General features: G+C 37.6%; 1 protein-coding gene across 4 annotated transcripts in view; it reads right to left on the bottom strand.

The window, feature by feature from the left end:
• The window catches only part of agap1 (ArfGAP with GTPase domain, ankyrin repeat and PH domain 1), a 176,368-nt gene that overhangs the window by 19,392 nt on the left and 132,385 nt on the right, over positions 1-24,591 (bottom strand). For all 4 annotated transcript variants that reach the window (XM_052559007.1, XM_052559008.1, XM_052559006.1 and 1 more), the window contains 6 exons: positions 24,187-24,291; positions 19,684-19,849; positions 16,854-17,015; positions 12,357-12,518; positions 1,120-1,274; positions 135-225 (listed from right to left, as the gene is read on the bottom strand). In XM_052559007.1, coding sequence (XP_052414967.1) covers positions 135-225; positions 1,120-1,274; positions 12,357-12,518; positions 16,854-17,015; positions 19,684-19,849; positions 24,187-24,291 — 841 coding nt within the window. The remainder of the gene's footprint in view (positions 1-134; positions 226-1,119; positions 1,275-12,356; positions 12,519-16,853; positions 17,016-19,683; positions 19,850-24,186; positions 24,292-24,591) is intronic.

Genomic DNA, 24,591 nt, shown 5'->3' with positions numbered 1-24,591 from the left:
TATAACCCTATTTTTTCCATATGGAATGTTTTTTTCCATATGGGTGTTCCCGTATATATAGATGAGTACATCATTAAAACATAATGTACATTAAAAAAGGGTACATGCAGGTCTCAGTTTATAACAAAACTCACTCTGGGCTTCACAGTCCACACAGCGCGTGTTTCCTCTCATGTTCCTGACTGACTGCAGAGCGATGGCTTCTGATTGGCTGCTCAGACGAGACTGTGGGCACATTCACACAAGTTTATTTAAAAGTTTATTTGAATGGTAATGACTTATAAAGCATATTATGAAGCATCATTAGACAATTCTGGCTACACAGCAACATGTCACCCTGCATTTTATACTGAAATGAGATTCAAAAGCAGGGAAAGAAGGGGAACTAAATGAAAAGAATAGAGGTACTCAGTAGAAGGTCCAGAGAAATGCAATTTGCCCTGGCCTGAGGCATAAACACACAGTGGGTTGGGAGTTAAGACTGTAGCCATGAAGCAGGATTGTAATACTGCAAAAGGGTAATATTAGAAAGTAATTACAATTTCTAAATGTGTGCATTAATGCATGTATGATTTACATACTGTTTAGTCATATGTACATATATTCAGTCATACAATAAGGCGGCGTATAATTTTAATTATCTTTCGGACATGATACAACATCAGCACTTTGATAAAAAAGGATGTCAGCAAATTAAGGAAATATATGTAACATTTTAGAGAGGGGAAAAAATATACATTATTAATATCATCTTTACAATTATTTTAACTTGAAAGTTTTTTTTTTACAAGACTGCTTTGGAATATTCTTTTTAAAGTGTTTTTGTCTTTAATACTGTGTTGGATCATATTACTTTGGCAAACAAATGTTTTACTTTTATCGACTAGAAATGCAGAAGTTTAAAAAATAATAATTAAAAAAGCCACGCATTTATTATTATTATTTTGTTATACACTTTTATTGCCTGATGACAATTTTTACTTTATACTCCCCCGTCCCTGCATAGAACAGGAGTGTTCAGATTACTGTAAGTATGAATTGAATATTTTGTGCATTTTTGCATAAATTAATGGATAAGCATCAAATAACTGATCCATTTACTATATGTCAATTTTCTACCTTCTGTTTGCTGCTTTCACAGGACTGCAGACTCGCCAGAATCTGGCTCTCAATAGCCTGAACCCATGCGTCCCGCTCCTCATAGGACGTTGCCTCAAAATTCCAGGTCTGTCCCGTCAGAGAAACGATGATGAACTCAAAGTTGTCCTCTTGTTCTAGATGAGATGGGAGAAAAGAGTCAAGATGATTAATACTCAACAGCTACAACAACAGAGTAAAAGTAATGCATGCCATCTTTGACTATTTCGGTCTTATTGTTTTGAATTTACCATTTTCTCAGTGCATCTTCATACAATTATATAAATGAATAACTCAAACACTTTAGTTGTACTGTTCTATAATAAAATTCAAAAGGAAGGATTCTAGCCCCTGTAGAGCACCTGTTAGCTGCGGGACACACTCCGCAGCCCCTGACCTGCGAGGCTTACCCAGCGACCCTTGTCAGGATATGCCACTAATTACAAACCAGACCAGACCAGAGTCACGATCTTTCCAACTGTGTGGCTAGTCCCATCCATAACGCTCCCTAGGCAAACTGACATATGGATCTGCTATCCAGGGCCCTGGTTAGGTTAATGGGCCAATCACGAGACAATTAGGAAAATCTGTGTGTGAGTGAGTGAGAGAGTGAGTGAGTGAGAGCGAGAGTCCCCTTTTCAAGACTTTATCTCTGGAGTTTAAGTATGGAGACATGGAAGGGGGTTATTTAATGGCACAGAGGGTCAACATTTGGAAAGTGTTAGGAACAAAAGGCCATTGACTGGGTGATCAGAGGGGACAGCAATGGAAGGGGCATGCAGATGGCTCGAACAGAGAACCTGCATTGATGAGATGTGGTGGTGTGTCACAATCAAAGGAATCCCACCCGAAACACGATCTGAGGCAGAAAGAGATCACACACTTTACACATTCTGTTTATAATTTACTCTGGAGGGGCAATTACATAATGAAGAAGTAATCAGGGTAGTAATACCCCTCCACACACAAAAGAGGCATCCCTAAGGCCAAAATGCCACACAAAGTGGAAAACCCCAAGCTCCCTATGACATCTGCAAGGCCAATGAGAAACAGGAACAGGAAACAAACGGGAAACGCCGCCATTCTAGTATAAACTCTCTAATATAATCACTCACGGACAGCTGATATCCCTGGAACACTACCGGTCAAAAGTATGAAATAATTCAGATTTCCTGATGCTTTGGAAAAGGTGATCAAAAATACAGTAAAATTGGGAAATATTATAATAATTTAAAATAGCTGTTCTCTTTTTGAAAATATCTTAAAATTTTATTTATTTCTGTTTGCCAAGCTTATTTTTCAGCAGCCCTTACTCCAGTTCAGTGTCACATGATCCTTCTAAAATTTCTCTTATATGCTGATTTGATGCTCAAGTAACATTTCTTACTATTATCAATGCTATAATGACAACTAATGGTCGACCGATATAGATCACCAAGGCCGATAAATCGGCAGATATTCAACATTTTTCAAATATCGGCATCAGACGATAAGTTTTTCTGCTTGGCCGATGTGTTTGAGACTTTTATTTTGACGGTGTGTATACAAAAAATATTATAACGATTGCTTTTATATTATTAGTAATAGAAAGGCAAACATTATAATCCTTTCTCGTTTGCCGTCAGCATTAAGCAAATACGCATTTATATCATTTAAACATATCTTTGAATGGCTAATGAACTTCTATTTTCACAAACCTTGCAAACTTAGTCGTATCCACTTTAAGATCTTGTGAATTATGCATTTTTAAACAACATGATCGCATGTTCTCTGTGTGACGGTCCGTTTGAATTTAAAGTTTTAAACTTTACATTTTTGATTTCGAATTATGCTGTGCTTTATCTATTTGCCCACTGTCATATTTATGTCATTTTCACTATGTGCTGTTTGTAAAATGAGTGTTACCCTGGCTTTATTTGACAAATATGATTCCCTATGCACACAGACTTCCCAGAATACTGTATGCCCTGTTGGTTACAGTGTTTACTTCCTTTTTAATTATATTTTTATTAAATATGTATTTATTTGTGAAAAATACTTTGTCATCTAAAGTATGTTTATTTTACATATCTATTTTTTTAATCCATTGTCAAATGATTTAAAATTTCTTAAATATTAATAAAAAAATAAATCATAATAATTATATCGGCTTCATATCCTGCTTTCCAAGATATCGGCATTGGCTGTCAAAAAACCAAATCATTCGACCACCAATGACAACAGAACTGATGGAATCAAGCAAAAACGGAGCCAAGAGGGCCAACAAAGACTATTTTGCTCACACATTGTATATCCACAGTCTGAGCTTTCTCTCACACAGACACAGAACATACATGTTCTACACATCTATACCAGAATGCGGTTGGCTGTAGTATTTGCAGTGTGTTCAAAAGCAATTTTTCAGCCCAGACACAGGCAATATGATGCAACACACCAGTCAGCTTGTGTCAATACTAGTTCTTTGATGTCGGTTAGGTGTGTCTGCTAGAATAAGCAGTAATGTCGACCAGATTTTATGCTGATAGTCTGGCACTGTTAATCAATCTAAAATCAAGTTGAAAACAAATTGATCAATTGTATTCATAGCTTATTTGTTCTTCTACACATTAACAAGTCTTTAACCCCATTTGTCTGTGAGAGCTCTCTTCCAGCTATACAATGTTCTGAGACGGCTCTTCGAATCTTCTCCCTGTGAGGTCATTTCACAAGTTTAATCAGCGGGAAATCTGTGCAGCCATACCATTTCCTCTCCTTCAGTCAATCACAGGCCTAATTGGACTCCTATCATACAAGTCATATTAAAGGTCCCGCAGGGCCACTGGCCGCCCTCACCGCTGTAAAAGAGCCTTGTGTTCAAATTCCAAAATTCTTCCCTTTACGACAAGACATGCTTGGCAGACGGAGTGCTTAAACCTTTCTGGCCTCAGAAAAGGGATCAGTAGGAAAGAGATCTTTTCCGTTCTGGTTCAAAGGAACAAGCAGACATTAGAGAATGTGCTCATTTACAGCAAAAGTCAACTCAAAACATCAACAGAAAGTGGCTGGGGAGTCTGAGCCTATTATTTATTCATTTAAAGGCTTTTTTTATTAACATTTGCAAGGTTTGGGGGCTGGTGGGATCACTGGAGCATCCCAGCCTAGATTGGACCCACCCTTCAAAGGCAGCGGGCCCTCTGGGGTCAGCAGCAATGTTCTCACCCTAATTAAATCGCAGTGCTGCTGGGGAGAGGGCGGTATTTGACAATTATGAAAAGCAACAATGCAGAAAGACGATATTTGGAGGCAAATATGAAGATTGGCTCCGCCTCCTCCCCATAGCACACAATTAATAAGAAAACAATTGTGTAATACAAAAACTGCGATGACAGGGCATCAGGCTGCCACCCCTCCCCTCTATTTCGCCCTTAAACTTTAAAAAGGGGCAGCTATCATTCATTGGGTGCCTGGTACTGCTCTCAATATTCCACAAGCCACTAATGGGGCAATCATTATGTTTCGCACAATTTAGACTGAAAGTATCCAATCACTTTCATGCTTTTCCATTCTTGCGCTGTAATATTGCAGCAGCAAGGAAATTTGTGAACTCTGACACAGGCAACCTTTACCGACAAACGGCACACAATCAACTCGGAAAGCAAGAATGCAGCGTGAACAGAAATGAGGCAGGGGGTTTTTACCTCCACACGGCCTAGACGGCAGTGCTCGGGGGTACAGTGGAAGAGTTGAATGGTTGGAAACACAAATTAACCGAGCGAAATGTCAAAGCACACAGTATTGCTTTGTGACACAGGTCATTAATTCCCATATTATCCCCTCCCCTTTCAGGCATCCAGCATTAATAACCTGGCAAATATTACAGGAGTTATTCACATCCAGGGAAAAATGTGAACAAATAAATAAAGCAGAGGAGGGGTGGAGTCACAGGAAAGGGGGCGTAGGAGGGGGAGTGGCCAAAGCGCATATCACCTCCCACAATGAGTCCAATATCACCAAATGACACCATCCAATTTACCATCACTGCACTAAATCATCGAAACTCTAACACGACACTTTCACATGTACAAAGACAATTATGGAAGCAAAGCATCATTTTACAATCGTTACATGCTCTAAAAAACGTAAGTGCCGTGCAGGGAGTGTTGCGGGTGTGAACGGTCAGGGAGGACAGAAGGATAAAGCATAATCATGGGGTCTCAGCACATGTGTGAGGGTCTTGTCTGAAAATAAAAGAGGGGTACGCTGACTTCCCCCTCAGTCTGTTTTCTGGAGCTAGTTACCTTCAGCATTGGAGGCACTGCTGTAAATGTTGCGCAGACTACCGACGCGATTTAGTTTCCATGCCCTACGTTTGGCTGCATCCGATGAAAGGCAGAGGAATAGGTGGAGAGAAAGGAAAACAAAAACAAAACAAATGACAGGAGTGGACAATGCAGAAGAACCACAAAGATAAAAACTTGGGAGATGAACAATAAAATATCACAGAAGTGAAGTATAAATGACAGAATGGCAGGGTGAAATCAAAGGATGAACTGCAGTCAGCAGTTAAAGTGTAAATGTTCATACAAATGAGAATAATACAGAAGTGTTTAATTGGCTAATGAAGTCATTGGGTTTGAAGCAGGGGTTGAAAACAAATTGCATTAGTTTAAAAAGGCATAATGAAGCACAGTTTGAGTGGAAAACTGCAAGACAAAACAGGTTATTGTCCATGTTATCAAGCAGAGTGTCTAAATAAAAAAATAAAAATAAAAAGATGAATTAATAATTGTGTGCATTTCATAAAAGATCAAATTATAACCCAAAGAAAATAATAACAGAAAGATGCCCCATTAAATAATAATAATACAAAATTAAATCGGTTCCCTAAAACAAATGATTCAAAAATTACTGTGATGTGCAAATAAAGTAATTTCGTTCTCAGTTCAATGTGTTCATAGGTCTAGTCTCATCTCTTTAAATAACTGCTAATTTCCCAGCTGTGCTGACAACTGACCTGAAGTCACTTCGGCTCAATGCAGTCTCACTCTTTCCCCTTAGGCCAAAGGGGACATTTGTTACACAACAGTAATCACGGAAAAACAGTCCCATCCATTGCTTTCCATGTGCACAGCATCAGACAGAAAAAAAAAAACTACAATAACGTGGCCCAGAATCAAGCTATTTTCCACACAATAGACTCTGTCTTATTGTCTGCGTGCCACGCTTGATCCCCCACACAAACCATTCCTTGCCTTCTAATAACATCAGTTCTATGAATGTTAGCTCTTAATGTCCCTAACTCTCATTTGTAGCTCTTCAAAATGGCTTTTGTTGATCACAGAGAGCAACTTTTAGTTTAAGATATAAATGGTCCTTTTTCTATACCATTAGGAAGCCATAAGACCATCTACACTTTGTTCCCGTCAGTAACAGAGCTGTTCACCTGCAGAATGTTTTAATTAACGTTGCAGCCACGTGCCAGACCGATTCCAGCTGAGGACACCTGTGAGGCCCTGCCATCTTCTGGAATGTCTTTCTTTTTCTGGCTGCTGCTTAAAACGTATCGCCTTCCTGAGGTATCCACGTCTTTGTGCGATCATCAAGGCATTCACAAGCCTCCCGCTGTCCCTGCGCAGTGCAGAGCCCACCGCGTCCGCTCGATCCGGTTTCAAAGGCTCTCACATTCTCCTGCTCTCATCAAACGTAGTAATTACTTAACAAGGGCCACTTAGGGCCCTACAGCTCAGCGGTAATTGATAAACTGTGATCGTCCGTGCAGTAAGTTTGCCATTTGAGTGGTGGGCTTTCAGCGGCCCTCTGTGGAGGGGGTGCGAGGACTGTAAAAACGCACGGCATGCTGGGATCTATTGATCTTCAGAAGAACGTGTGTGGGAAGACTTTGTCTCAGTGAAAGGAGAAGAGCAGGTGTGCTAGAATTAGAGAAAGACCCCTGAACTGCCATAATGTTAGCTGAGAATCATCAGCATGTTGAGATTTCTAAAATTATTCTCCTAAAACAGTAACACAACCAGCATTTAAGATGAAAGAAAGATGAAAATAAAAAAAATAAAAGGAACATTATTAAAGTGACCATATCAAGAGACTTATAAATGTGTCAATTTTACTTATGCATAATATTTTGATGTGGCTGATTTGAGATCTAAACTTGTAACACAAATGTTGAAAGATCAAAATATCAGTGTCTATGAGTGTATTTTAAGCATACTTTGGATAAAAGTTTCAGGTACATAACAAAAGTCAAATACCAAAACCTGCTTATTGAATATATAGGTGAATCTTACGGAAACATCTTTAGGTCATATTGCACTTAATAATATATTGCGTAAAGAAAATGAAGCAAATTAAGCTTTTAAAGCACTGCAAGATCATTTTGATAGAATTTAAAGGAACAGTACTACCAAAAACAAGCCTATTTTTTGCATTTTGTGTAAGGAACATACCAAAATTGAAGTCATAATTCCAAGACCATCCACAATCCATGATTTAATGATTGAATCACGTGATCAGTGTTAACTAGTTTTGAACATGAGAGCTGGATCAATCTAATTTTGTGAATGAATCATTCAGGCTAGTTGGGTTCAGTCAATTCATTGAAGAGACTGGTTTAAAAAATATTGTGCACAGCAACTTGTTCTCAAATCAACTCCTGAATGTAGGACAGCAGATGTCTGGAGTTACTTATATTTCAGAACTAATTTCAAACTAAGTTATCACATGACTTCATGAGAGTTGAAAAATATCTCTTGCATCATATGGACAGTTTTATAGCTATTTATTTTGCATTCTTGAACTCCAACGCTCATATGAAAGAACATGTGTGTGTGAATTCTATAAAACACCTTGAGTGCAGTACCTGACTGTGTGTGTGTGTTATTTAAAACACTATGAGCACGGTACCTGGCTGGTGGAGCTCATGAATAACAGAGAGGCTGACAGCCTTATCCTTCAGCAGGCCCCCGGCGTGACAGCACTCCCCGGCCCCACGCACAAGTGCTTAATGGCTAAATTGGGAGACTGTTACTAATCGCTTATTGAATAATGAAAGTGACACAGCTGATAAAAGATTTCAATACTGTAGATTATTTATAATATTTCACTTAAGTGCCTGCCTGACGAATGGGGGCTGGGGAAGAGGCCTGGGCAGCGTCTGACAACGTTCAACCTTTTCAAAAAACGTGAATCAGGGCAAGACAAAGTGGCTCTCCAGGGTTAGGAAAAAGGAAAGGGAAGAGGGAGGATAGGGAAAGAGTAAAAAAGAAAGATAGTGATGGCGAGAAATAAAGAGGGGGCGAGTGAGGTACATTAACGTAACCTCATTTCTCCTACAGGTCAGAAATGACAAGAAAAATCTGTTTCAATACAAAAAATATGAATCCTTCTTCTTTACATTTGCTGCATTTGTTGTAAACAGGTCTCACACAGTAAAGGAAGAAATAGGATCAATTTTCATATGAACCCCAGAATATCAATCATAATAATCAAAGCTTCATCAACAGATTATGTGTGTCTGCTTTCCAGATTAGACTTGAAAAATGTTAGGTGTAGAGATCTACCATCCAAGATTAAATAAAATCTTTGCACAATGTTCATGTATCTGCCTTCTACAACCTAAGGACTAACAGGGTTCTAATTTCCCATGATTCCACTCTTCCATGACCACATGGTGGCACCATAAATTAAGTGGAACAGATGGTCTCTCAAAACTCTCAAATGCTAACGTCATGATAGAGATGGTGCATCAGATCAGTGGTTCTCAATTGGTTTTGCTACTATTCACAGATTTTGAACTGAAAATCAAATGGCAATCCAAATAAAGTCTACAAAATCAAACAATGCATTACTATGAAAATCACTGTGCATTTTAACACACAACGGTTTCACTTTTTAATGCTCACCTAGGCTACACTACACTAGTATAAAAAAAGTTATGAAATATTATTATAATGTAAAATAGCCGTTTTCTGTGTCAATATTTAGTCTTGGCTTTGCTTTATTTTATTTTGCATGGTTTAAAACCATCATGGAGCCAGTCTATGTTTGTTTTTGTCTTATCTGACTTGCTTCTACCAAGTGACACCTATATATATTTTACTATCTTATCTATGCTTTATAAGAGAAACATTTTCCTATGTGTATACAATCAAATCCACTGCTTATACATGATTATTTTGTTAATCTTACATGAGTTACAGAGATTTCCTTGATTTCCTTGTTTTTGTGTTCTATCCGGTAACAGATTGGTGACCATACATGTATGGTATTTAATACTGCTTGAAATATGCTGATTAAATTTCATTCGGATACACACTGCATGTAACACACTGATGTGTATACATACATGCATCTATACTCTTCCCTCACTGACAATATATTGGCCCCCTTTGGGAGAGGATCAATAAGGGTGATTGGGAACATTTTAAACAAGCACTGATCCTCGGCTCTCAAGAGGCCGCGGCTACCCACACAAGCGCAGTCTAATTAATCACACACTCTCTGAGCTGACACACACTCATCCATCATTCCTACATCACTCCTCTCTCACACACACATACACAGACCACCTTACAACACTTTAGTACTGTATTCTCACCCTGTCAAGGGGTTATGAACTACTTACTGTAAACTGAAAACCCATTTACACCAAGTGCTACTGTTTGGTATAAATGCATACATGAAATCATAAAATCCTAAATATTACTTATTCAAGTTTTTTCTTTTTTTTTAGTTCCTAAATAAATAAATTCTTAGGTCCATTTATTTATCCACATTTTTCAAAGAACAATACAAGTCTGTTACTTTTGATAAATATAGAAATATTACTACAACTTAAAAGAATAGTTTTTTATTTTATTTTAATACATTCTAAAATTTAATTTAATTCTTTGATGGCAAAGCTGAAATTTCAGCATCATTACTCCAGTCATAAGTGTCACGTTATTTTTCAGAAATCATTCTAATATGCAGATTTTTTTGCAACAATGTAAAATTCTTTAGCGTCACTTTAATTCATTTATTAATTTAATGCATTCTTGCTGAATAAAAGTTAATAAAAAAGAAAACTTTTGAATGGAGGTGTGTTACTGAGTGCGAATAATAAAATAAATACAAATATCTATCTATTGTGTCAGAATGGGTGGCTGCAGTGATGAGTGGAGTCTGTGTGTGTGTGTGTGTGAGTGACAGACGGCGTTTAACTGGTTTGTCTGTGTGAGTGTGTAATAATCACTCAGCATATTTATCTTGCTCCACGCAGGCCTGTCAGCTGCCTGATCCATACTGACAGCAGGAAAAATATTACACATCTGCTGCTCAGAAACATCTGTTCTACTGCACCGTCACAGCAGAAACAACTTCACTGCATGACGGTGTGTGCTCACTTGCGTTTATGTATGTGTGACATCAGCAGTGTATGCAGTGTGTTTGTGTATACATGCTGGTATATGGGAAGGCTTCTTTGTTTATAATCAAATGTACAGATGAATTGGTCCAAAGACAGAGTTGAAAAAATTTTGTTAACATCTAGATACTAAAAACTAAACTATCATAACATCTTTGCTGATAATTCAGTATACTTCATTTCTTTTTGACAAAACATCCCATGTTTCAGTAGTGACCGTAATGCTTTGGTAGCAACCACACCACATTACAGAATAAAAAATAAATAAAAAATAAAAAATGCAAAACTCAAATGTAAAATTTGGTTTATTTTCCTGCAAATATGAGGATTATGTGTTCCCTATGGTCACCACCGAAACAATGATGACATGTTATGGTAGTGACTGTTTTGGTACTGACATTGCTATGAGATAACATCTAAAAAAACCAAAACAAAGATAATACTAAAACTCCACCGCATGTTTCGGTAGTGACAATTTTAGATCTTTTTTAACCTAGCTTAAAGATGCTAACCAGCACATGGTTAGCTAGCACAGTTCTGAACAGTGGTATACATATACAAACTAAATGTTATGGGAAAAGGTGTTCAGTAGTGACTTTCCTTAAAGTTACACACAGATCTTTCTGATTTTTGAACACATTTTCCTCAAAATGATGAGACCTATCTACTCACACCTAGTAGCTATGAGAGAGAGGGATACTGGAATATCTGTTGATCATAAATTTATGGGTGTGGTTAAAATCAGTCTCAACCAGTGGAATAAAACATACTCTGTTTCAGGAAGTGACGTGACATGACAATGCGGGCCACTAACTGACTGTAGCATTGTTTTCCAGATAAGGAAGCATGTTAACTTAGCATGTTTCTTAAATATCTACAAACATATTATGGTATTTTTATGCTTTAGTAGAGTCAAAATCTTACATAAAGCACCTTTACTTATACCTCTATTGAAAAACTTAAAACACACTGTTCTGTTGCATTTTTTTTTTTTTAATCACTGACTTTTTGTATTAAGTAAGTATATATACATTTAAGGTATTATTTATTTTAATTATATTTTTAAAATGATTAACTTTCAGATACCTACTTAAGTTAAATAATCAAATGGAGTGTGTAATAGAGTGGGGGAACTACAGTATGATGTCAGAACCCGGAAGAGTAATTCGCCTAATGTTCCCCTTTTAGATTTTTCTATGGGGTTTTATAATGGGGGTTTTCAATTTATGAGTAAAATAAAGCCTGTGGTAAACATAACTTGACGATACTTCTACGTTTTGTTCTACAATGTAAATTACACACATTCATACACAAAACTAAAATTCGGAATCAGTTATTTTACTCATAAATTGAAAAAAAAAACATTGTAAAACCCCATATTAAAATCTCGAAGGAGAACCTGCGGTGAATTATTCTTCCAGGTTCTGACTTCATAGTTCCCACACTTTATAGCAAATAACATTAATTTTTGCTCGCTTAAGTTTTTAGGTATTAATACTTTTGAAATGTTGGCTTCTTATGAATACTAATTTGACCTAGAAATGCAGCATTATAGAATTTTTGTTTTCAGGTTTAAACTTTTTAAATGTACAGTTTTTCGGAGTGGACTTTTCTGCAATAGTTTTTCACACTATTACTCACCTTGTGAAATATCATATAACATTTGCAGTTAGAATGTTAAAGACAGTTTAAGAATCAAAGCATTACAGTGGTTCTTAGGAACATGGCTGCATTTACAGACCAAGGGAGGATCAGCAGAGGTCTGACCAGATCTGAGAGGAAGAGAAGACTACAGATGGAGTGGGACGGAGACAGGAAGTACCTTCTGCATTTCCAGAGAAGCCATCCACCTTGAAGTTGCTGGTGCTCTTCTTCCTCCTGTGTTTTTTGCGGTTGGCGTGAGGCGATGGAGGTGGATCTATCTTAGGACTGGTGGTACTGGATATGCTTGGACTGGAACACACAGAATCTCCCAGACCGGTATCTGGACACAAAGAGAGAGACTGATGTTAACATTCAACTCTATTTTATGGCAAGCCTATAGAATATTCTGTGGTGTCTGCTCTGGTTTAAATGATAGAGCGCTTGTGTTCGTGTGAGGCCAGTTCTGCCTGACGTTTGGCTGGATTCTCAGGCTCAGGCTATCAGAAGGCTGCTTCACTTTTCATAAGCGGCACTGACAGCTGTGACTAGCGGCAGAATAAAATAACATTCAGTTCGCATCAATATCAGGCGGAGTGAAAGCGCTGATGTTGAGAGGGGGTGGGGGGATGGCAGGCTGGCACTGAGCATGCTCCCAGCGCTGTGCATCAGCAGACAGCCCCAAGGATGGCCGTAACTTATTTTACAATCGTTTAGTCTCAGCTCAAGTGGAAAACGTGACAACTTATCTCTGCTGACAAGATGCCATCCCAAAGTGAACAATTAACCACCTCGTTCTAACAGCCGCTTTGTCCGAGCTCTCCCTTTTACACACACCTCAACGTCAAATACACCTTTCCCTCTCCCTCATATTCTCCATCCTTGTCTTCTCAAACTCAATGCTTTCTCAAAAAGTCGTCTGCTATAATTCTGGCAGACATTCAGTCACAGCCAGTTTGCTTTTAGGTTTTGTTTTATCCAGTTATTTCGGAGGAAAGGAGGAGCAACAGACCACATACATCATCATGGAATAATCCACTTCAAGGCAAAGGCTAAATGGCTGTCATCGTTTATGTAGAACGAAACAAACTAAGACTAGCGAGAGATTTTTGGCATGGTTGTCTTGGTAAAATTCGCATTTTAGGGGCTAAATATCATGTTATTGGTATTGGGGTTGCTTCGAACCGCGTTCATGGAAAACAATCGCAGACTTGGCAACACTGGTTCAGTTGGAGCGGCAGTTACTACACAGAGAAAACATCACCTAAAAAGTCAGCATTTATAAATCTGAATTATCTCTGTACATTATTACAATGCAAACACCCTAGGTATTTAAGCGGTTATTTTTTTACATGTCGGGAATTTCCCCTACTTATTAAAAAGCTATGTTCATTACAGTAGCGAACCTCATGAACATGATAAACATCAGACGGACACGACCTCAACAAAGTGCCAGTTCTGAAATCTGAATTTATTCAGAGAAATATTTGACTATATACAGTATGGATTTAAAGACAAAGCTTTAGCTTTACATACACGTAACATAAAAGCTAGTCAGGTTTGACTGATTTGCTTCAAATCGAGTTATTTTAGGTCAGCGGTTTGCATGTGACTCAATGGTGCTCTCTGCTGGTAGGGATTCGTAAAATGGCGGATTGAACATTTTCGGAGGCTTCACTGTCTGCTGGCAGATTAGAACGCATGAGCGATCCAGTCATATATAGATCAGTGATCAAAAGTGACAGTAAAGATGTTTATAATGTTAGAAAAGATTTAGATTCCAAATATAGTTTGTTCTTTTAAACATTCTATTCATTAAAAAAAATCCTTGAGCACCAATTAGGCAGACTGGAGACTGGCTGATGAAAATCATTACATTTTAAAATATATTAAAATAAGCAACCATAATTTGTCTTGGTGTGTATAAGAGCCTTCTTTCAGAAACATTCACAAATAAATAAATAAAAAACACCATCACAAACCCCTTTTGAACAAGAGTGTAAACTTGCTTAAAATAACATGTAAGTTTTTCAACACTATGAATGCAACATGAATACAAAGAGAACATATCTAGCTATGTGCATTTTTCTAGATTGTTGCTAGGCCATTACTAGCTTGGAAACGACAGAAGGACGAAGGGACATCCCTATGTAAAAGAGCATTAATCAACAAGTTGGGTGACATGACATCAGCGCGGCCAAGAACTTATCTAAAGAATCTAAAGGCAGGTCAAACCAAAAGCATGTACCCCAGAGCACCTAAACACAGCAGTGGTAATCAAAGAGACACTCATTACTTCTGCTGTTTGTCTCTCATTATTAAGCAAAAGAGAGGGAGGATCAAGAATAGCCACAGTGGGAGGGAGAAAGGGGATATTTTTTTCTGCAACTGTTTGCTTGGAGCTAGGTCTGCTCCAGGTAAAGAGACAGGGATGTCACTGCATTTCTCATGCCCTCAAGACAACACGGAGTGAGACAAAAAGACACAGAGAGCCCGGTCACTGGAGGGGATCTTATCTCCTTTAAATGGACTTGGCTTTGTTTCCTCTGGAATAAAAGAGCTCATTACTGAGGCTGTGTTTCTCAAATGACAGCCATGTCCAGTCAGGACGAGTCAGCTCTGATGTGATCAACTCATTCAGACGGCACACAGCCAAGTGTCAACCACTGTAGCTCTCTTCAACTCTGACCCTCTTACAATTACACTTTAAAGGCCTCTGTAGTTTTAAATGATCTCAGTTTATTCTGTATAAAAACACAAGGCTGTCAGTATGTGTTTAGTCATAACATATATAAACATATAATTGAAAAATATATAATATATAATTTACTATCAAACAACTATCCATTAACACATTTGGTCAAAAAATCTGTAATTTTCTGTCACCCTTTGGATGAATAGTAATAAAAAAACACACAGATGTAGCAGAAAACATCTGGGTCATGTTTGCATTTTCTTCTGTCACTGGTCATAATTAATTACTTTATGCATAATTAGGCATAAAATAATGTCATTAGGAATAATTCATACATGAAAACCAGCTGAGAATTTAACAAATAGTGGAAACTGGCTCCGAGGAAGACAGGATCATATCTTTCTTCACCCCAAAATACTGCAAAATGCACATACTTTTTGTGAGAACTCTTCTATGAATTCTATGAATTATTCAGTACAGAATCCCAAAATTAGTAATAAAAAAGTGTTGGATTTCATTCAGCTAATATGAAAAAAAATTATGCAACTTCCTGGCTAGAGACAAAACAAAGTGTTTGAGGTTAGTCAACAATCTCTCTCTCACAGCGCAAAGCAAGGAACGTCAGTTAATTACTTTGCTACCACTTATCTCTTATCTCTTCACTTCTCTCAGAAAAAAGACTGGCTCTCATTCCTATCAGCTCCTGGGGGCAAGAGGTGACAAGCAATCAGCGTCCAGCACTACAGTCATTCAGCCATCAGATCTGATTCAGTCAGGCCGTGGACAGACACATCATTAGAGCAGCAGAAAGGTTATTTGTATGAGATGCATACAAGTTCTCAAACAGCCTCATAATACAGCCCTCCGGAGCGCCACAGTGTCCGAACAACCACACTGAATGTCACTTGAAGAAGACTGATTAGAGCTGAAGATCTTTGCCCGAACCCGATTGGACCCGTCGGGACCCGACGGGTTCGGTCGGGTTCGGGCTTAGTTTATATCATCTTACACGGGCTCGGGCTTGCGCTCCGGTTTGCGAGGTAAATGAGCGGTCATGTGATGTGTTTCGATTAGCGCGAGAAAGATGCGAAAATGAATGCTGAGCAGGTGTAACGGAGACTTGCCTCTGGTGATTACGTTTTGGTTGCACCAGCAACTAAAGCAAACTCTGAGGTGTGGAAAAGTTTTGACCGTGCTTATAATGAGAATTAAATAATATTAAAAACCAAAACATAGGGTTAGGGTTAGAGTTAGGGTTAGGTAAGAGTTAGGTTAGGGTTAGAGTTCCACATGTTTTGTGGAAAATAATTAGAAAAAAAAACCGAACATTTTAAAAGATGTACTGTTGAAGTCATGTGGGGCCTGTGGCTCAGCTGTGTGCAAGTAGTGTCCTGCTGCGAACACGGCCAGGAGCCCATTTAAGTGTTTCACAGCTTTAATTGTTATCAGGGGGAAACAAAGAGTAAACTATAAGCAGGGGTCAAATAACAGACCTAAAACTAGTCACACCATGTCACTGCAGTTCATCAGCACACATAAAACATTGTGCCTGACAGCTGTCAGTCCAATAGTGACCTGTGTGTATGCCCATTTCCCGCCCTGTGGCTGTTTAGACATGAAAGATTTAATAAAAATAGCCAAGTATGAAATTCTCTGACAACAGAAAGGTGACAGACTGATAAACATCATGCTCCAAACATTTCTCTTCTGCTAGCCGTCGACAGATGAGCCTTTGGTAATGTGGTTCTCCTGAGTGGCCATTACTTTGATGAACAGTTAAAGCAGCATTAGAGCTTGACACAAGGATCAATGAAAGGTGGAGTGGGTGTATGTGTGTGTTTACAACTATAGGATAACAAATCACTGTTTAAAGATCTGTTCTCACTTCTGAAGAAAAACCTTCAAGACGACGACATGCATAAAAAGCAAACCCCCCTGCAGCAGTTCGAGGGGCTGCACATGGCAATGTGTCCTTACACTTACCCGTGCTGATTCCTGAGTTGGCGATAACTGTGGCATCACTCCATTGGTCAGCACTGGACACAGAATACGAGCGCTGATGCATCCCATCCGGCCGACTGTTAAACGACACCAGACTGATGCCACTCGCCATCTGAGACGCTGAAGAACTACTGGTCACAGATCCTTCAAGAGAGACGCATAAAAATTAATGCACCATTAATATAATATACCCAATGCACCAAATTTCCTGATTTGTTCTTGTCAACTGTAATGCCATATAGTTTTTAATGTTATTCTAGTGTACATTTAGAGTGTAGTTTTTATTTTATTGATTTTTTTTTTTTTTTTTTGGCAAATAATGGTTTATAAAAATATTTTTACAATAAGTAAAATATACTGACACAATATATTGGTTATCAGCCAATATTAGAATTTGTTTTTAGCAGTATTGGACAGTTATTTAATATTGTATGGTCATTTCGACAAATCTTTACAAGTCTTTATGAACTTTTTGAAGCTTAAATTTAGGTTACCTTGACTTTCAATTAATGGTTGAGAGAACAAAAAAAATGCATTTTTATATTCAAAAAATGGATGAAAATCTTATGGATTTGAAATTGCATGAAGCTAAGTAAATAATGATAATTTTTTGCATTTTGGGGTAAACTAACCAATTAAAATGTAATATGAAACAAAATATGCAGAAAAAAATGGACTATTATTTTTTTGTTGGAATGCATTAATTATTAGTGGCATTCCAAATAATTTCGTTTTTAGTGCTTTAATTTATACAAACAAGACAGTATCCAATTTTACGACTGTGATTATCAGCTTACTGATATTGACCAAAATTTTAATATCAATGCATCCCTCTTTTTTTTTTTTTTTTATTCCAAGCGCGTCTTTGTTACAATTTTAATGCTTGTTAATGGTAATAATAATAATAAGTGTTACTAGCACTCATGCACAGAACTTCTTTATTTGTTGTCGTCAAAGTGCATAAAAAGTGACATCAGATTACTCGAAGGTTAATTATTTATCACCACCGTGAGTCATCATTGAACTGCGGGAGAGCTTTGTCTGATGTGGAAATTAAAGTGGACATCATAGGAAGCCGCATCTAATCGCACTAATAAGATTTCACCACAACTGCTTACAAAAGAACGCGGGAGGGATATGATATGACACACACATACAGACTCAAACACAATCAACCACAAGGCTTCTGGGCTTACAAACAGAGCAAATCTAACAGTTTGTCCAATAGCGGGGAACAAAATGTAAATAATGCTGATTTGATGATACTGTCTGCTCTAGCTATAGTCACACACAAAATACTCAATGTAGTTTAAACACAAAAAAGAGGGTTCAGTAAATACTTAATTTTCTGGCTTTTAATATGTTGTTGTTGCAAAAAGGTGTACCCACGGGCCTCCACTGGCCCGTTGCAAACTCGACTGAATGAAATGTCACGACTCAATTTAATCTCCATTGTAGCGGATAAATCAGACGGCAGCACCTTTGGGTAAATGGCAAATGCTGATCATACTTCAGGAGAGCCCTGATAAACTACATTTTTACATCAGTGGTCGTCTGGAGGAAAATAAACACTATGTATGTATGAGGGCAGAAAAGGGTCTACACACACACACACAGCGCAAGAACAGCAGTGTGTGAAGATATGCTATAATGGATTCGGTGCATAATTGGAGCTCTCGCAAAAATGAGATGTTAAAACCAAAGGAATAAGAGGTGCATGTGTTCACGCCGCTGACCCAGCCCTACAGTCAAATACTTCACTTACAAAAGCTTGACTGCCATACCACTGTGAATTATCTCTCTTTTCTCCTCTACCACTCCCTCGCTCCTTTCCTCATTCTCATTCCCTCTCTCTCTCCCTCTCATTAGAGCTCATTTCGGACTTGCCTGACTGGAGAACGAGCGCTGATTGCATTAATATTCATGACAATAATTAGTACATGTATTATGGGTCACTGAATATTCATGCTATTAGTTTGGTCCTCCTGGTGCTTTGTGTGTGTGTATGTGACTGAGAAGGGTCTTTAACACTCCTTGGGGGGCTTAAGGATTGTTGATCCAATGAGTGTTACACGAATAACGAAACAATAACTTAATCGTTTAAATTCTCTACTAATGAAGACCGCTTCCTAGACCTATTACATCGACATTAAGACACTTTTGTAATACATTTGTTTTCTTGGAAAGCATTTGATAAAACAATACAAGGAAATGTTTTGTATAAATTTTCATATGTATTAAATATTATAATTAATTATTTTAATTTATACAGAATTAAATATATTTTATTATCCATTCATTTTCCTTAATTCTTGTATAATGTATGGTCAAAGACATGTTGGAGGCTATTTTCTCAAGAAAGGGGAACACCCTGGATGGATGATCAGTATGTATTTATATATTTTAAATAAAAATACAAAATACTTTTTTTATAATTTATATTGTTATCTAAATTTTATAGATTATTATATTAATTAATCTTAAAAATCATAAAACAAAAATCAAAAATAAAGAAAAAGCACGATTAAGATGTTACAGTGATAGATGGTCAGTATATATTTCATTATTTTTATTTAAATATATGTGATTTAATTCATAATTATTTAATTTGTTATATTATCATCCAATTTTATTTAATACAAAACAAAAAAAGTTCAACAAAACAAAAAGCAAAACAAAAAACACAAAAAAACACAAAAAAAACAAAAAAAAAAAACAACCAAAACAAAACCAAAACCAAACCAAACCAAAACCAGACAAAACAAAACAAAAAACCAAACAAAACCACGAACCAAAAGCATGATCACGTTACCTGGTGTCTGTCCAAGCTGCAGGTTGCTCATGTCCTTGGTCATCCCATTGGTTTTGGGACTGAGGGCCGCACATGTGGAGATGGCCCTAGGGGGCCTCTTCCCTGGAACCTTCACTGTAGTCCGCAGCAGGTCGATCTCCTTCCCATGAACATTCTGCATATAATCCTTTAGTAAAAATGACAAAAGGATTACTACAACAGGAGTGGACACTTTGGATGAAAAGTGTCTACTAAATTTATTTTGTCAGCACACAGTTAATTCTGCCCACCCTCCAGAGGTGAAGAAATCAATATTAATGTATTTGATATTCATTGTGAAGTGCACTTTGTATGCAGAAAATCAGCCTTTTTAGCACATGCAAAATCTTCCACCGAGCTTCTTTTTCCTTTTCTGCGGATCACAGCATGCCATCGCAGCATGTGTTTGGATTCTGACTCTGTTGTCTGGATTTGCGCGTGGCTTTGCTTGCGTTGATGATGAAAGTTACTCAATGCTAATAGGGATGCAATTACCAGCCGCAAGCTGTTGGCCCGCCACTCCTGAAGGGCTCTCCTGTGGCTTGTTAAACCGTGTTGAGAGCTCTTGGCTTTGAATTGCCCTTTTGTTGGCCTCTGGTGAGGGATGGACACGTTGTGCTCTTGCTGTAAATTGCTCAGTGCAGCACACACATACACAGAGATTCTCAGGTCTTTGTGTTATTTGATTGGTACTCAGCTGATATATGGCAGTTCTGGGTGGTACACTCGCACTCTCAAAGCCTTGCCCCTGCTCATTAAGGCAAAAGACTCCACGAAGTTGCTCTATTGAAGAACATATGTTATTGCGTTTCATGTAGGACATACACTCTGGGGACGGGTCCATATGCAACTCGTGATTTAAAATAAAGGATGAGCAAGCCACTTGAGGGATTTAGTTAAGGGAGTTGAGTGCTCAAATGAGAACAGTTGAGGAAAAGATCATCATCTGGCCACTTCAGGGGCAGATGTGCATTTAAAATTGATGCTACACATCGATGAATCTATCAAATCGCACCCGTGCTGAAATCATAATCATGTAATGTTTAACAAAACAGTGCAAGTTTAAATCAACACACAATAGTTATGTGCCTCAAAAAAAGATTACATAAAGTTGTGGCGTGGTTGTAATGGATGTGTACATGGATGAGTTATTTGAGTTTTTTCCTCACTAATTAGGTTGCATCTATTGCCATCCTCTTAATCAGCAGCATTAATGTGATTTCTTTTTCACATAGTTGAGCAATTAAGAGCCCTGATTGAGTTTCATCCTATTAGCCTCCGCAAACACTCTAATTGATGCCTGTGCAGCAGACACCTGCTGATGAGAGGAACCTGGTCACAGCCAAAGGGAGGAGGGGACTGTATATGATGACGCACACTTCTTCTAATTCACCCAGATGAGCTGGCTGGACTAAAATTTGTCAATGTGTCAGGAAGGCATCTAACCGGGTGATGGGTTAAGAAAAAAAAGAAGAAAAATTACATTACATATACATAGTTTATATTTACAAAGTATATTTAATCAGCATTTTCAAGCTTTAAAAAACATCAAGAACAAATTAAAATCAAGTGGTTGGGTGGACAAAAACAAATGAAAATTTTTCCACTTGTGTTCCAAAGATGAATGAAAGTCAGGTTTGAAACAACATTAAGGAGAGTAAATGTCAAAGATGAGCATTTGAATTTTTGGGTAAAGTATCCCTTTAATGAGTAACTCAGCTATAATATATACTGTAGAACAGCATAAACAACAACAAATTAGACTTTAATATATTGGTCTATATCTAATTTATACCAATAAGCTCATTAAGGCCTAAACCAAAATCACTGATGACTGAGGATGGTTATATATATATAGATATATTTAGTTTAATAAACATTTTCCATTTTAAGTCAAAATCTATAACAAACTTAAAAAGTTACCATTTCATTTTTTAGTAAGGTGTAGTTTAGTTGTAGCACTTGGTATTTTTAATGTGGCATTTACATCAGATAAACTTTTTTTGCTTTCATAATCGGGAAAAAGAGAGCAGACACTGTGGTCTCACCTGATTTGATGAAAAATATCCCTTGAATTATTCCAGTGCACATCAAATATACTTGAAATTTCTTGTTTCCAAGTCTCTCTATGCTGTTTTTTTTTTTTTTCACTTTTCTTCACTTCTAATCACTTTTAGCTTCCTGTATTCTAGAAATGTCTCTATAATAGTAAAATATTATAGATCTCACATATTATTCTATGCTTTTGTAAAAAAAAAAAAAAATTAAATGCTAGAGCTCATCTTACACATCGTTATTGCACCAAAGTGTGTAACAGAAGCTACACAGTTCACAAGTCTATTGCAATGAGAGACATAACTATGTTTGAGAAAAAACACTCTACACTTAAACTGAGGAACGATGTAAACTTTCAGTTTTAGTAAAGAACAGTCTTGCAGTCTGATCAGCAGTCTTCCAGACAGTACTTAATGAGATGGGTTACATTGCTTTTTAGCTGTTAAGGATTTGATGTCTGGTTAAATCAACGTCAATTTAAGACAGAGAGCCGATTCCACACTCAACGCATTCCTGTACTTTTTATTTAAGGCCAAAAGCACCGAAAATTCCACTTTACACAAGTTGTGGCAAACGGTATCAAAAACATTATTGCCCTGTTGGCGAGTTCAGGCTATTAATTTGACACATGTAACCAGAAGAATCAACAGGACAGCCTTGTCACTCTATCATGTGACAGCTACTTGAAACTGATTTTTTGACAAAGTACAGGAACGCATTGTTTATGGAATGCAATGTATCTCAATTTAAAGGGAATGCACGGGACTGTTTCTTTTTAGTCCTGCTCCCGCAATATATTCACTCTGTTCAACCACTGTCCGCTCAAAATAATTTTCTTTCGACTATTTCCGCTAAATTAAGATCTCCTTTTCCAAAATCTCACATTAAAATTTCTGCTACTGAGATAGATAGGCTAACAAATAAGGCTGTGTTTATACAAAAACGATGTAGTCAAAAACATTGTGTTTTTAAAAAGTTTTATGTACACACGACAACGTTTTCAAAACCATCTGTATTTACACATATCTGTGAAAATGGATTACGTATGCTAGCCCAGTAGTTGGCACTGTCACCTGGTTAGTAATGGTGAAGTGATGATTATATGTCGTATACGATGCGTCTCCACTGTTGGTTGTTATATTGGTGAAGTAAATCCACACTTTGTACCATGTACTCTGCCATTGCTGTACGTTTGTTCGTGTTTGCGTTTAAAATCGACACGTCACCGTCTTCAAAGATTAATTTTGGGTGTCTACACGGTCTAAAACTTGCACTTTGAAACCCGTTTTCAAAAATGTGTGTTTTCAGTCCCCAAAGCATTGTTTCATGTAAACGAACAGTCGAAACACATGAAAAGTTTCCCGTTTTTAATTTGAAAATATTGTCGTGTAAAGGGCCCCTAAAAGTGTAGTCTGCACAAAATTGTAAGTAGGACAAGAGTGTCGCAGAAAAGTGTAGCAGAAGAAATCAAAATGTAGGTTGAGCAAAATGTTTTGCCTATTAATTATTTAAATATGAACAAAACCGATTTGTCCTTCAAAGACAGAACATCCACTTTTCTCTGCATCCTGCTCTGTCACTGATAGACAACCTATATTTACCACCAGTACAGCCTGCTCTGAGGACTGTTGTGCACATGCTGGGCGTACAGACACAGCAAATAAAATGCGTGATGCTCTGAGTGGAGGCTGTACTGGTTATTGATAAGAATGAGTAGGCTAAAGCACAGAATCTATGCTGTTCTGAAAGGAAGTCGGGAACAGGATATTGTTAGACTGTCTGCTCCCGTTCAAATTACACCAGAGTTACCGTCCACTGACACAATTAATTCAGAAATGTAATCGCATTGCAAGAAATCTGGTCAGGCAGCCGCAGGGATGCAGACCTCTATCTCACCTAGCTATTATGAAAAAAAAAGTTTTTATATGCTTTTTATTTGTGTAATAAGGAAGGGGGGAAAAAAATCACATTTTAGAACAATTAAAATATTTTAATTATTTTAATATTCTTATTTAGCCTAGCCACGGCCCCCCTGCAATACCTCCCGCAGCCCACAGTTTGGGAAGCACTGCTATAAGGCAGCCATTTCCATTGGTGTGTGGGCAAACAAGTCGTCTGAATTGGTGATTATAACAAGCCATTACAGTGTTATATTACACATCAACAGCGCCAGCCGCATGCAAACAGATGAGTTGGTAATTAAGGGACAACATCGTGTCATCAGACACCATGCTTACTGAGGCGGACACAATAATCCGTTAAACGTCAGTGAAAAGGGCATTAAAAAATCTGGATGTTACAGTGATGGGTGTACTGAGAATAATAACAACATTAACAGGGCAGGAGCAATAAGGTGAAGAGAAAGGCAAAATTCAATACACATATACTGGCGGCGTGTGTGTGTATGTGTGTATGTGTGTTGGTACTCACATGCAGACTAGGATGATACGTGAGGAGTCCATTGTCACAAAGCGTGACGTATTTCTTCTTCCACTCCTTGTTCAGTGACTTGCCGCTTCTTTTCAGCAACATGCCCTGATACACAAAAACAGAAATACAAAGTTAAATTCTCATTACTGAATATTAACAGATTCATTTCTCTCATACAATTATTATGTGAACAACATAGCATCCTGGTCTGAAAAATACTTATAAATTGATTTATAGTGTGAAAGAGGGGTAAAACGGTCTGTGGTTCATGAAGTATCTCCCAATTTTCACACTTACAAACAAAACACTCAATTATTTTGACTCAAGCGGACAGACAGTTTATTTGCACACTTCGAGGAGAGTGAGAGAAAAAAAAACAGTGAGCTACACATGCAAATTCTCCTT

This window comes from Carassius gibelio, chromosome B6 (genome assembly GCF_023724105.1).
Source record: "Carassius gibelio isolate Cgi1373 ecotype wild population from Czech Republic chromosome B6, carGib1.2-hapl.c, whole genome shotgun sequence".
In the NCBI taxonomy this organism is placed as follows: Eukaryota; Metazoa; Chordata; class Actinopteri; order Cypriniformes; family Cyprinidae; genus Carassius; species Carassius gibelio.
Note: the sequence above shows the minus strand (reverse complement) of the source record. Positions and strands in the feature narration are given on the sequence as shown.